General features: G+C 45.3%; 1 protein-coding gene across 1 annotated transcript; it reads left to right on the forward strand.

Moving 5' to 3' along the window:
- The first annotated feature begins 1,572 nt into the window (after positions 1-1,572).
- nr4a3 (nuclear receptor subfamily 4, group A, member 3) lies at positions 1,573-14,310 on the forward strand. Its single transcript, XM_062422150.1, has 6 exons — positions 1,573-2,405; positions 7,102-7,231; positions 7,936-8,099; positions 8,200-8,399; positions 11,425-11,603; positions 13,571-14,310. Exons 1-6 carry the CDS (start codon positions 1,575-1,577, stop codon positions 13,831-13,833), a joined length of 1,767 nt encoding a protein of 588 aa, XP_062278134.1. The 5' UTR covers positions 1,573-1,574; the 3' UTR covers positions 13,834-14,310.
- The last annotated feature ends 604 nt before the right edge of the window (positions 14,311-14,914 follow it).

Below are 14,914 nucleotides of genomic sequence, written 5' to 3' on the forward strand. Positions count from 1 at the left end.
GCTTATTCTCAAAATGTGTTGTAATTTGCCTATTAGCAGAAGTTAATATTAAATACAATGAAAGAAAGGGGGGTTAGCCTATATGAAGTTACAATATTTTCTTTTTCTGAAAAATTTGAGGCTACTGCTATTTCTGATCTTTTTTTTTTTTTTTTTTTTTTTTTTAATAACAAATAATAGCCTTTAATTCCTGAGCGAGTCAGTTTGGATGCAGGTATTTGTGTGTTTTCCCAAGAGCAGAACCGATATGTCCCGTATTTGACTAGACAAACATGACGCGCGGGGAACAGGGGCGATTACGGCAGAGAGCGCGCATGCTGGGCGTCAATGGGAGCAGCGCTGTGTTGACAGTCCCCTGCTCGGGAGCAACGAGCAAACACCACAAACCCTGGCTGTGCTGACCACTCATGACTGATTAGCCCGCACACACTCATCTTGCTCCAACACGCACACACACGCACGCTCACACGCAGGTGGAGTATATTACGTCAGAGGTTTGATAAGGCAAGACCATATAGTCCCCCCCCCCCCCCCCCCCCCCCCCAGAACACACACACACACACATGATGATGAGGTGGCCTGCTGCTTTGACTGTCAGAATCAAATCAAGGGGAAAACTCAAGACATCCGACTGGCATCTACAGCAGTTAAAGGAAATATCTGTGTGTGTTTGTGTGTGTGTGTGTGTGTGTGTGTGTGTGTGTGTGTGTGTGTGTGTGTGTGTGTGTGTGTGTGTGTGTGTGTGTGTGTGTGTGTGTGTGTGTGTGTGTGTGTGATTTGTGCAGCAAGCATTCAGCACCACCATAGGGCTACATTATTATTTAATGTTATCTCATCTGCTTTGCCATCTGACTAACCAGAGTACACACACACATGCACATACTAACCCTGTGCACACACACACACACACACACACACACACACACACACACACACACACTAGTCAGAGATACTTGGCTCTTGCTTTGACTTGCTCTTGCTTTTTCACAAATTGTGCAGCTTCTCTAACTGAACTAACCATGGGAGAATCAGCAGTGTTTGAGGCTGTGAGCGTATGCTCCCAAATATTTTCTACTACGCTTCCTCAGTAAAGTGCTTGTTGTGAAAAAAGATTTGTTAAAAGCTTTTCACATTTCTTGTTCATTGAAAACAAAAAGGTGCATTCAGAAAAGTTTTACAACACACATCACAAATCTCTGACACCTTAAGAGCTGAAACAACTGCTTGTTCCAATAGAGCTGTGCGGGTTTAGTTTATTCATCACTGTTTAATTGTTGAGCCTGTTCAGCACTACCCTTGTGTGCATGCACCTTCAGTAGTCTCTTTATCCTATAGATTCACTGTAGGATCGGTCCTGCACTGTGCTTCTGTGGGCAATCTCCTTCTTGAAGTCCTGCTTCTCTATTCAGAGATTAACTTCTATGTCAACTTCCTTTACTGACTAATGATTGTTGGTGTACAGCTGTACTCTACTAACAGAAAAATGCTTTTTGAATGAAAGCCTGTTGGAATAGATGTGGTCTGATGTGCCACGCGGCTCTAACCTACGTGTGTGCTCTGTTTCCCTGGCAGACATGCCCTGTGTGCAGGCTCAGTACGGGCCCGCCCCGCCAGGCTCAGCCTATTCCGGCCAGTCCTTCAGTTACCAGGGCGACAGCTACAGCTCTGACCTCATGACCCCTGACTACACCAAGCTGGACCTGGGTGGTGGTGAGATCTCTGCTGCTGCCACCACCTCCCTCCCCAGCTTCAACGTCTTTGTGGAGGGGAGCTACGAGCCCAAGTCCTCCTGCCTCTACCAGATGCCCACACACAGGCCCACCATCAAAAAAGAGGAGGAGAGCTACCCGACTGCTCCGCCGCTGGAGGTCATGTCCTCCTCCACTATGTACTTTAAACAGTCTCCCCCCTCTACCCCCACAACCCCATCACTGCCGCCCCAACCTGGAACATCCTTCCTGTGGGAGGAGCACTCCCTGGCCCCTCCATCACACCCCCACTCTATGGGCTCCAGCCTAGACACGAGCCTCAAGTCGCCCCGGTTTCCGCACTTCTACCAGCACTCACCGCCCCACAGCGGCGGCAGTGGGGGTGGCTACGAAAGTCTTGGAGGAGGACTGGTTCGCACCTCATCCTCTTCCTCATCCTCATCCTCCTCTATTTCCCATCCTCACGGTCCACCTCTGGATCAGCCCATGTACCAGCTGCACCGCGGGGCCGGCGGCAGCAGCCTCGCGTTCCGATCCCTGGCTCTTGGTCCCTGTGGCCCCCTACTCGGAGACAGCCTGCCCTCGCCTCCCCCTCGTGGCCCCCAAGGAGAGGGCACCTGTGCAGTGTGTGGTGACAACGCAGCCTGCCAGCACTACGGCGTACGCACTTGTGAGGGCTGCAAGGGCTTCTTCAAGGTAAAAACTCCAAAACCAATAATTCACATTCAACCTCTCAGCCTTTTCTTCTTTTGATGTCTTTTATTGAATCCTGTTGATTCTGACCTAAGTCCCACCAACTCACAATCACATTCATAACTGTCGCTCAACCTTAATATATTGTCCCATTATCTGTGAATAAGCAGTTAACTGATATATTTCATTTGAAACAATTTTCTCGCATTTGCCTCGCTCCCACTCTACACGCTCTAAATCGGCTTTAGAGTCATTATGAAAACACAACACACCCACAGGGGTCGTCTCTCCCAGCAACCAAGTGCCCAAAGTGTGCATATGCATGGTCTGTGTGCATGTGTGTAGACAGCTCGTGTTACGTGAGAACACAGGATGATAAAAAAACATACCGTCTCTGAAACATCCAGGGAAAATTGCCCTCCACACTTGATGCTCAGCCACTCAGAAATAAAGTGCCGTGAGAAAGCAGCAGAAAAGAAATACTCCTTGAAATCAAAGTTTACTTTGAGTGTGTTTGTTGTGAATCAGTTGCCACAAAATTGACCACAATTCACTGACATAATACTGAAGAAGATATGAGTCAGTTTGAGATTTGGTCTGACAAATGATTCAATCTATCACTTCTCAACTCGTTGTCTCACATCCCATGATACCATGCACGTGCTCTTACACACAAACTCACAGTTTAAGATCACCAAAAGCCAGTTTTTAGTCAGACATATTTTCATTTCCCTTGTATAAGTCCAAAAACATATTATATATAGACTACATCAAGCCTAACATGTGAGCTATTTGATGCTTAGTGGTACACCACTTTATTCAAATTACAGTAAATTCACATTCAGTGACACTGGAGTAGCTTCTGTGCAAAGTTTTTAGATTACAACATTTCATTGCATACTTGTTAAGCATTCTATTGCTTGCACGAGACAAGAGAGAGAAATTAAGAGACAGAGCAAGAAGGAGCGTGCAAACACAGAGGTAATTGAATAATGCCTCTGGTAGATGGAAATGAATTATCCTTCTTTTCAATTAGTTTCACAATTTGTTTTTATTTAGTAATTAATGAAAGCAGCGTCTGGTGGCAGGAGGAGGCCGCGGGCTGTCTGCCTGCTGCAGCTACACAGCTTGTCAAACCTCACTATGTTTCCTTTGCACACACATGCAGATGCAACCAACCATATGCACACACACACAAATACACACACACACATGTGCACACAAAAACACAGAGAGAAAAACATATTTTTCAGTCTGTTACACCCAGGAATCCAGGATGCAAAAGCAAAAACTAAAACATGCATTTCACACAGCTGCTCTTTTTCATATTCATATTATCAGGCACACTTCCCTCCATTATCCTGATGGCTTTATTGTCCCCTAAAAATACTTTCCTGATTATATTTAATTATACCTGAATAGTTATTACGCATTAAACCACAGGAGAGGCTTGCTGTAAATTATTGTTATTTCATTAGTGCAATTTGAAACACATTTTCACTATTAATTAATTTTAGCTCTTAAGCAAGTCGTTATTTTCCCTGTGTTTATTATTTTGTCAGAATAATGTGGTCCATTCACTGGTTTCCATTAATTCAGTGAACCTATTCAGAATTTGAATTTTAAAATTAAAAACTAGATCTCAGCTGTTAGTATTATACAAACATTATGCAAGAAACAAACAAAAAAATAATGTTAAAAAGTGATCTGTTTTTATGGAGCCGCTGTCCTAACCAGTGTGTTACCTTGCTTTTATCAGCAAAGATACACGTTCAGCTTAGTTAAATGCACACATTTCTTATTTTTCATGCTTGCATTGCATGTCAGTCATAAAGAGGTTGGAGTGGCTTATCAGTGGTGAAAGAAGACTGAAATAATAAGCCAGGTTGCTAGAATAAACATGACTTTAACCCTTAAATGCAAACAAGATCAACATTCACACACTTGCACATATTGTACACAAACATATGTTGGCGCTTCATGAGGACTTCACATGGCGCAAGTTTAGTCAAGTTATTTCTGTATTGGAAACAATAACCTCAGTTCACAGATATCTACATTAATCCACTTTCACTATAAAACCATATAAACTTGACAGACAGAGAGAAGAGAGGTCTGATTGACCCTGATTAAGAAGCAGAGAAGAGTAGGGGATAGAAGAGACAGGGGGAGGAGTAGGGGGAACAAAGTCCCTAAAGGGTTTTAATTTAAGCCAAGGCTATTAGCACATGTTACATGTCAGGAATCTGCCTCTGCATGCCTCCATTCAGCCCCTACAACACCTACAGCTTGTGGGCTTCAGTATGCGCTTAATCTCTGAATGTGCTTTTAGTGCCTGTAACTCATTTCTTAACATTTATAGTAACTTTTTTTCAATTAAATCAAGTCATTGCCTATAAAAACACAGCTGACACCCTTAAAATTTCAGGCAATAATAGTAATCAGGTAAAGAGCAAATTTAAAAATTGTTATTTTATATACTCGCACACACATTTGCACACTTAGCCTGGGCTCAGTAGGCAGGCAATGTACAGAGCACAAGAAGGATCTACAGATTTGATAATCACATTGAGATAATTTGATCTGTGTGTGTGTGTGTGTGTGTGTGTGTGTGTGTGTGTGTGTGTGTGTGTGTGTGTGTGTGTGTGTGTGTGTGTGTGTGTGTGTGTGTGTGTGTGTGTGTGTGTGTGTGTGTGTGTGTGTGTACGTGTGTCCACCTGCATACATATGGAGGCAGCCCAATGATGAGTATCAGAGAGTGGTTAGTTACGCAGTATTGGCTCTGATATGTAGTGTCTCTTCTGAGTCGCAAAGTCACAAGAGTCCTGAATTCACACACACACACACACACACACACACACACACACACACACACACACACACACACACACACACACACACACACACAGGAAGAGTAGGAGAGACAGGAGACAGTAGTAGACAGACCCACATTCACTCATTATCTGACCCTTAATTGATAATTTCTTGGAACCAGCTATCTTATAAATTAGATCCTGAGGTCACTGAAGGGAAGAGCTTCCCCCTCAGCCAAACACTAAGGTCAACTCAGCTTACTCCGGTTTTACCTTAACCTGTAACACACTGCAGGAAAACATCTTGCAAAAGATTAGTTTGAAGAAAAATGGATCACAGCTATCCTCGACTCCATAAATATGCATTGAAGAATCAATTTTCTAAAGTTGATAGATCTATGCTGTCGTTGAACTCTGTAATGCAACACAGATCTGCTTATTTAAAACATGTCTGTAAACTTTGTGTTGATCTTGCTGCACTGTGTTGAGTATTAACTTTGGCACATTTGATTTGAGCGTCGTTCAACCCCTCACGCAGTTTTGTGTTCAGGCCGGACTCACACTAAATGGATGCTATTTTCCCTCAACCACATTAATGACCATAACTAACCTATCCCCGCGCGCACGGGTCACTGCCCATTGAAAGGATGAGAGGGAGACATCCACAGCGACCTGCGGTACCATGGCAACGACTCTCATCCGGCGCTGGCGCCCATTACGCGCCAGTTCCGCACTCGCGCCGGAGCATATGGAATAATTGGTGTGTTATTGGTCTCCCGGGGGCACGGGCATGTGTGGCGCGAGGGGTTCCTAATTGGTATTATTTGTTTTGATGTGTATTAGAGGCGTTAAAGAAGAGGGGAAGCCGCGACACTTGCTGTGTGTTCCGTTTTTTAAATTTACAGTTCGTTCTTGTGCAGTCTTACTGGAGTCACAGCTCGACATCCTATAAAACACTCATTTATTATAGTGTCATTGTAAGTTTTTGCAAATGTAACAGTTTTGGTGTACCAGATTTGCACCCCAGGCAAAATCTTTCCTAAGAGTTTTACTGTCAAAGGCGCCTGGAAAGATTGGCAACAGTCTCATTCAGTTACACAAAAAGTACCGGTAATATTGGTGGTTTGTTTATTTTGAGAATAATTACAGCTTACTTTAAGTAAACATATCTTGCATTCTCACACTGACTGCACTTTATTGAATGAAAAAACTGCAGTTAATGTCTAACTGTGGGAAATGCTCTTAGTCTGCATTCACTGAATCATCAGGGCACTTTTCCACACAGAGAGCACTTTGAGTTTTTACACAAGTTTACCCATATCCAAACGTGCATGATTGGCCCATTGTTGCGCTCGCGCTACCATTTCTGTTATTATTGTCTTTCATCTGCGCAGGGAGCGCACCCGGCCCCCACGTGGCCCGTTTCTGATTTCATTTTAATAAGGTCAGTAATAATCGCGCGAGCCAACCGAGGAGAAAACAGGTCCCTCGGGGCCCATTGAGAGAGGCGCGATGCGCGAGACCCCGGAGGTGCCAAGAGCTGACCCGCGAGCTTCACAAACAATCTGATCACGCAGCTCTTGCGGCCGCTGTCCCCAGCTGTCTCGCGGGACCCTCCTCGGCACGCCATGCGCTCGGTCTCCATTGTCAGCTCCGGCGCTAATAAAATTGTCCCTCCTGCAGGCGAGGCTTGTTGGAAAATTAATTTTATCTAATTATACTGATGTCACCGCCGCCTTTCAGCGCGTAATTAAAATCTGACCGGCGAGCTTCTGCTTTCATTCTTTGATGAGGGAGAAAAAAAATTGAATTAAACAAATCAAATATTAGGTGGTTGATTGTGTTTGGAGGCTGATTATCGGTATGCTTGTTTCTTCTCTCTCCAGCGCACCGTGCAGAAAAACGCGAAGTATGTATGTCTGGCCAGTAAGAACTGTCCTGTGGACAAGAGGAGACGCAACCGCTGTCAGTACTGCCGCTTCCAGAAGTGTCTGAGTGTCGGCATGGTAAAAGAAGGTAAGACTCAAGCACTCAAAGCAGACACCCAAGAACACACATAGTCACAAATCTGACCTACAGCCCATGATGGTGAAGTTTGTCTCTGCAATCAGGGTTTAATAGGCCGGTAATGACCTGGCCTGTGGCAGCATCACACACATCTACAGGGCAGTAAGTCCTCTCTGAGGCTGAGGAAGAAATGTAGAAAGTACAGTTCACCAATTAGCTTCTAAATGTTTCAATCTGTGAGGGTTTAAAGATACTCAAAGGTGACTGTCACACTTTGCATCTCTCCATTTGTGTCATCAGGTGTGACTGTTACTACACAGCAGTGATGTTTTGCTGATGTGTACAATCAGTGAGGCACTTACACTGCCCTCATTTCCTGAGGTTTCCCACCTTTCTCACATGTGTCATGTAATACCCCCACCCACACTAAATGCAAACAACCCCCTACACCACTCATACTTCTATATCCCGTTTACACTTCTACAACTTCTAGAACAACTCCACTGCCATCTGCTGGCGAGTGGCCTCCTGTGGCAGGGATTTTGGGAATGTTCCTGTGCAAAATGCCTCCTTTCAGTTTTATTCCCACCGCTGTAAAATACTGATAACAAGCTTATCTGTCAGAGTATAGACGTTCTTTATGCATGCTGTGTATATACTAACAGATTCAGCTGAACAACCTTTTCATTATTGTCTCTTTCTCTGATTTACAGTGGTGCGGACTGATAGTTTGAAGGGGCGCCGAGGCCGTCTGCCCTCCAAACCAAAGAGCCCCCTGCAGTCAGAGGCATCCCCTCCTTCTCCACCCCTCAGCCTGCTCTCCGCTCTGCTCAGGGCTTATTCCCACTGCACGCCCCGTGACCTCGACTACAGCCAGGTACGCCCACACACTCCTTATATTTAAGTCATAGAAACACATAGAACCAGTGTGAAACATGAGTTTAATCTCTTTTTCTGCCTTTCTCTCTGTCCTGCAGTTCAGTGCGGCCGACCCTCCCACCTCCTCCTCAGATGCCGAGCACATCCAGCTTTTCTACAGGCTGCTCACCATCTCGATGGAGACCACACGGTGCTGGGCTGACCGGCTGCCCGGGTTCTCCGAGCTCCAGCGCGAAGATCAGAATCTGCTCATAGACTCTGCTTTCCTGGAGCTGTTTGTCCTGCGATTGGCTCACAGGTGAGAAGATGGAGATGCAGTCTGATTGGACTAATAAGGAAGTTAGATTGAAGAGTGGCACTTTTAATTTAAAAAGTCTCCACATGTACGCATGCCTCTAAATTATTATGGACTTATTCTTCCACACGATGTCCTATACACCACTCTGACGTTATCAGCAGCTTAACTTAATTTGGCATCATAGCAGCAACAAGCTGTTAATATCCTTTATCATTACAGTGCAGTATGTAACTGTGCTGGCAAAGCTGTGTGCTGCTGTGTTGGTGTATATCTCCAGAGTAGGAGGAGTGGAGCTGAGTAATCACCATACGAACCAAATTATGAATGGAGTCTGTAGCTATGACAGCAGCTACACCCACAGAGTTCCGCTCCGGTCGTCTGATATCTGACGCACAGAGAGCTCTGTGTGTGTTCTGCGGGCTAAAACTGTGCTAACATTGTGAACTGTGAATTGACAGGATCAATTCCATCTGAAAGCTGGTCAGCTGAGAAACTGAAAAGGGCCGTTAGGGAAGGGAATACGTATTCAATTCAGCTGACTGAAATAAAAAGGGAATTGACTTAATTTACCTCATGCGCCCAGGAATGTGTGTTTTTGAACATGTGTGTGTGTCTCGCTCGTGGATACCTGTGGTGCCATTATGACTGTCTCGGCCCATCTTTGCCTCAGAATCGCCCTGGGTTACAGGTCGACTCTTGTAAGGCATGCGGCTGGTTGAATTTATGGGGAGGAGGGGGGTCAGGCTACAAGCTCATCCTTTTGTCTGGGCTGTCGTCTAGGGCAGAAAACCAACACAATCGGACACACAAGTGCACTTACTCACCCAAACACACACACACTGATGATGTAGAATCCCAACTTTCTCTCCTCCGCCCAGTGTAGGTCCAGGTGCAGGGTGGGTAGAGGATGGGTGGTGGCATCACAGTCCCAGCAGGAGACAGCTCAGGCTGGGACTCTGACTCACGCTAAACAGTGGACTCATAGGGCCCTCTATCTCACACACATGCTCATGCACACTGCTCATCTTCCAGATCAGCCAAACTCCCACGGCACAGAGGAAGACACACACACAAACACAGCACTGTCTTACTTTCTCCATCTTCCGTGAGAGCGAGGGATGCGGTCCACGCTTCCATCTCATTGTCGACTTGGCCCCACATTGACCTAGTGTTGAACTCAGATGCCTTGCAGACCCCTGTGCAAGTGTACGTCTGTATGCTTATGAGTGTGTGTGTGTTTGTGTGTGCTCAGTGTGTGTAGAGTAAATTTGCTCCGCTCTTCTGGGCCGGCATTGCTGTAAGCACCCGCGTTACCAAACAGTTTCTGTGGTTATTGGTTGATTACCGTGGTGACAGTGTAGTCAGGGGTGAGTGGAATGTGTGGCAGACATCCAGCTGTGTATAAGTCTGTGTGCGTGTGTGTGTGTGTGTGTGTGTGTGTGTGTGTGTGTGTGTGTGTGTGTGTGTGTGTGTGTGTGTGTGTCTGCCAGCCTGTCTATGTAGTTTTGCTCATGTGCTGCTATCCGACATGGGTCAAATAGTATTCTGAAATCATTCTTAGCATTGATTGTAACCTGTTTAGTGTATCAGAGAGATATGGTTTACTTAATCAGGATAACGCAGGCCCTGTCAGCTAAGAATCACAGACATTCATTGTGAATTGGTTAATTTTTTTAATTCTATAATGAGGTTTGTGGTACTTAACATACACGGCAAACTACAAAATGTTGGTATAGAAGATTTAATTTATTGTACCTTCCTGCATTAACCTGTCATATCATGTTACCAAGCAAAATGGAAAGATTCCAAATTCCAAATATACCGAATTTTTAATAATACATTTCACAGAAATGTGTAAAAAATGCAAAAGACATTAAGGATTTTACACCGTAAAAACAATGGTATTATGGGTAGCAGCTTTCTTAAGGTATCTGAACCAGAAATCCAGCCTCTATTCTTAGCAAGAGGTGATGAGCTTCTCTGACCTTAACCATTTCCACAACACCTGTATCCATTCCTGCCGCCACTTATACATATTTGTCCATGTCCCTGACTATTCTTGAGTGGTGGAAGTGTTTTTATGTATGATTGATGATGTGCAAGCGTCTGTGTGCATGTATTCCGCTGAGAGTGGGTGGAGCGCTTCTTTTTAAACTGCCGCAAGGATAATTAGACGCAAATGGTATTTCATCTTCTCCTCATAACTGCTAAACCAATGTTTGTGCAGGGCGTAATTTGAGGCTTCCCATTTTTTCCCTCTTCCCCACCACCCCTCCTCTCTCTCTCTGTCTCTATAGGCTACTCACCATCAGCTGTTTTCTAAGCACTTACTGCTCTTGTCCTGCTTTGTCCATCTGTCTTGGCTTCCTTTGTTGTCTGCTTGAGATCTTCCCACCATCACTGAACCAACTCTGTTTCAGGATTTACTTATGAAGGCTCTTAATATGAGGGAAGCCATGCTCTTCTGTCAGGCACTAATAAAGACCAGTCATAGCTCCCTCATTCACTGCTCTGTGTTTGCCTCTCCGATAGTAAAGGAGTGGGATGGTTTATGTGTCGTGAGTAACTGATGGTTAAATACATCTGAGAAGCCTTTTCATTTCCTCATTAAGGCTTTGTGTTTCCACTGCACACCACAGCCTGGGCACATTAAAGCTATAACAGTTTACCCATCTGCAAATGCACACAACACACAGCAGCCCTCTGCCCTAACCCTTCACCCCACCCTGCCAAAAGGAAATGCAGGAATGTTTTAAAATGCTATAATTTGGAAAACACAACCTTAATCAGCTGCATGCCTGTGTTTGATGTGTGTCTAGTTTGTGTGTGAGCACACATACAGTACTGCCAGGTTTTTTCATTGTTTTTATTGTAATTGTTTCCTTGCCCCAGTTTTCCAAGCCATATTTACAATACATGAGGGAAAATGCAACATTTCATTGGAAGAGAGTTCTAAATGAAAATAGAGATTTCAAAGAGATTCGTAAAACTAACCCGTCTCTTTTCCCCCCTCTGTCCGTCTCAGGTCGATGCTGTCAGAGGATAAACTAGTGTTCTGCAACGGTTTGGTGCTGCACAGGTTCCAGTGCCTTCGTGGGTTCGGAGAGTGGCTGGACTCCATTCGGGACTTCTCCACCCACCTCCAGAGCCTAAACCTGGACGCCTCTGCTTTCGCCTGCCTGGCTTCCCTCGTGCTGCTCACAGGTAAAAACACGAGCAAATAACAACAGATTTAAAATCTCTAAATTACTGTTAGTAGAAAATAAATTTACAAGATATTAGTGCATTTTATGAACAAACATAGCAGCTGTTTTTAATAGTCTTCGCAGTGCTTTTCGACATACAGCTGCCCCACTCCGCTACACACAAACATCATCAATCATGCAAACAGCTTTTACGTAAATATAAGAATACAAATCCTCCTTTCACCACCTCCTCCCCTTTGTCCAGAGATTTGCCTGCTGGTGATTCAATGTGACAGTGATCAGGTGGTTACATCCACTAACGTCACATATACGCTCAAAGACGCACATGTGCACGCCTGCTCTCACACATCTCTGCCTGAAAGAAGAACCCAATACCCAGAAGCACCTGCTGCACCTGCCACACACCTGGCCCTCTAATCAGAGTGCATGTGTGAAAAATGGAGGAGCGTCTGAGCTTTCTCTGTGAGCCCACGTCCAAGACACACCAGAAGAGACAGGGATTAAGTTGTTTGTAAAGTACATTAAGAGATGCATTAGAAATAGTAGATTACAAATGTAGCCCAAGCTAACAGAGAACATCCGTGCAATTAAGTGTTCACGTTTCATTTTATTAATACCTTCACATCAGAGTCTGATTCTGTACATAAACATGTTGTGGGTAAAACACCCCTTCCCCCACACTTAGCTTCCTTACCTTACCCTGCCCCCGCCACCTCCTCCTCCTCCTCTTCCTCCACCTCTTCTTCCTCTATCTAAGCCCTCAAACCCCATCCTCACTCTCTGGGGGAGCACTTAACTCTGTGCCTGATCGACCAGCCCACCATGGAGTACAGCTCTGGAATGGCGTCTGTGTTATACTCAGTGGTGCTCTGCCACCTCGGCAGAGCACACAGCGCACTGCCACGACAGAGCCGCCAGAGCCACCAGGCGATCGACCGCTTCAGAGTGGCCTGTGTAGAAAGGCAGCCATCGATCCCTCCCCAGGAGCTCACACACATAGAGAAAGAAGGGACAGGGAGAGTGGGGAGAGAGGGAGGCAATAGTGTGTAAGAGGTCTGAAAGCCGTGGTGAAAGGATGGCTGGAGTGACTGCAGCAGTCTGCAGCAGCAAACACAGAACAAACAAAAGAGTCACATAAACAAACAATAAATAAGCTTCAGATAATAGATACCTCAAAGTGAGACTGGTCTTAGTGACAGCCTCCCTGCAGCATGGACTGGCTCTGGTGTGTGTGTGTGTGTGTGTGTGTGTGTGTGTGTGTGTGTGTGTGTGTGTGTGTGTGTGTGTGTGTGTGTGTGTGTGTGTGTGTGTGTGTGTGTGTGTGTGAGAGAGAGAGAGGGGGTGGGGTGGGTGGACACCCTGTTCTCTGCAGAATGAGTTAGTGTCACATTAAGCCTGGTATGGGTGCCACTGGAGTTGCTATGGGCAGCAGTGTGTGTGCGTGTGCGTGTGTGTTTCTAATTTCATTTGGCTGCTCACAGGGCCGAATAATCAGCTAATTGTTGAGCACTTTTGTTTCTGTCAATGTCTTAAATTGCAGGGAGTGTGTGTGTCTGTGTGTGTGTGTGTGTGTGTGTGTGTGTGTGTGTGTGTGTGTGTGTGTGTGTGTGTGTGTGTGTGTGTGTGTGTGTGTGTGTGTGTGTGTGTGTGTGTGTGTGTGTGCAGATGTTTATATATATACATTGTGTGTGTGTTCGTACACAGAGTGCAGGGGGCTTATTAGGTTAGACTGTGTATTGATCTGTAGTGAGTGAGACAGGTTAAGGCCTGTTAAGAACATGAGCCATACAGGCTAATGAGGTGGAATTCAATATAAAAGAAGATGTAGCTAATGCTCTTTCAACTGAATGAGGTCCTTGATATATGTGTGTTTGTGTGTGTGTGTGTATTTCTTTCCCGCTGACTTAATTTTTGCCATTTAATGAATTATTCTCTCAACGTCTCTGTCTCTCTGTCTATTCACAGAGCAAGTCCCTGGTCTGAAGGACTCAAAGCGGGTGGAAGAGCTGCAGAACAAAGTGATTTGTTGTCTCAGAGACCACCTGGGCTGCGGCCCTTCTTCCTCCTCGTCCAAGGCTACGCCCCCTCTGAGTCGTATTCTGGGTTTAAGGGCAGAACTCCGTTCCCAGAGGACCCAGGGCCTTCAACGAATCTTCTACCTGAAGCTGGAGGATCTGGTACCGCCCCCACCATTGATTGACAGGTTCCTGGACACTCTGCCCTACTGATGGCCTGGGCTGACCGCACTGAGAGAAACCCACGTCACGTCCTGTTCAGGCCTCCCCCCACCATCCCAGGAGCATGCACACACATTCAGAAGAGAGACTCACTCCCCTCTGACTGATGCATAGCAGAGAGAGAGCCAATTAAAATGCTTTTCACTCAATGGGACAACCAATCAAAAACGCCTTTCACTCAAATGGACAACCAACCAAACGCTTTTCACCAGTATAAAAGACTATTGCTTAAACGCTTTACCACTTTTTATTTGATTCTCCTGTTTTTCTCCTGTGGGGGAGGATGATGAGACTGAGATGGACAACGGGGGAAAAAAGAGAGACTTTTTTTACTGTCCTCTCTCCGTCTGAGTGGCATCTCATCCAGCAAATAAAGGTTTATGATACTGTTTATCTGTGTTTTGGCCTGGGTCATCCAGTGTGAGGACTTCTTTTTAGTGAGAGGGAAGGGGAGGTGTCAGTGTCAGTGTGTACGAATGTTTTCAAAAACCTGATGATGTCCCACCGAAACACAAGTGACTGTGTATTCTAGTTCCTCCTGCGAAAGGAGGAAGGGGGCATTTTCATAATGAAACATACTGAAATGTGAGAGGTCAGACAGCGTGCACACATGTAAGCATAAATGCGCAGAAACATCGCTAGCAGATATCTCATAAACACATGGAAGTGGCTGTTGAGTTGGGCTCTTGATTCCAAGTGCAATTTCTTAAGTGCTATCTCATCACAAAAGGAAGAGACGGAGAAGGAACGGTTTAATTTCAAACTCTAAATTATTTGAATACAAAGACTTGACCTGTGCTGTCAGTAGTTAAAAGAGAGAAAGAGACAGTCTCCGCCTGGCTTTAGATAGCAGAGGAGATACTGTGCACTAATGATTGATGACTGAGTCACCCAGACTTGAACTTTTCTCTAGAATGTTTTTCTTTTTAGTAACACCTTTTGAAATTATAGGTCGAGTAGGAGTATGGAGGAATGAACATTGGGCAGAATTTGGCTTTTAAAGCACTTACACCCTGAAAAGGGCTAGAAGCACAGACACACACCCTACCCGCTCCCCCGGGGGGATGGCGGG

The sequence above is a fragment of the Scomber scombrus genome, chromosome 7, assembly GCF_963691925.1.
Source record: "Scomber scombrus chromosome 7, fScoSco1.1, whole genome shotgun sequence".
NCBI lineage: Eukaryota > Metazoa > Chordata > Actinopteri > Scombriformes > Scombridae > Scomber > Scomber scombrus.

Bases quoted from the DNA above. Each gene is read 5' to 3' on its own strand.
- nr4a3 (XM_062422150.1), top strand. From the start codon at position 1,575: ATGCCCTGTGTGCAGGCTCAGTACGGGCCCGCCCCGCCAGGCTCAGCC. The intron at 8,100-8,199 runs GTACGCCCACAC...TCTGTCCTGCAG, and splicing joins GTGACCTCGACTACAGCCAG to TTCAGTGCGGCCGACCCTCC. The intron at 8,400-11,424 runs GTGAGAAGATGG...TGTCCGTCTCAG, and splicing joins GTCCTGCGATTGGCTCACAG to GTCGATGCTGTCAGAGGATA.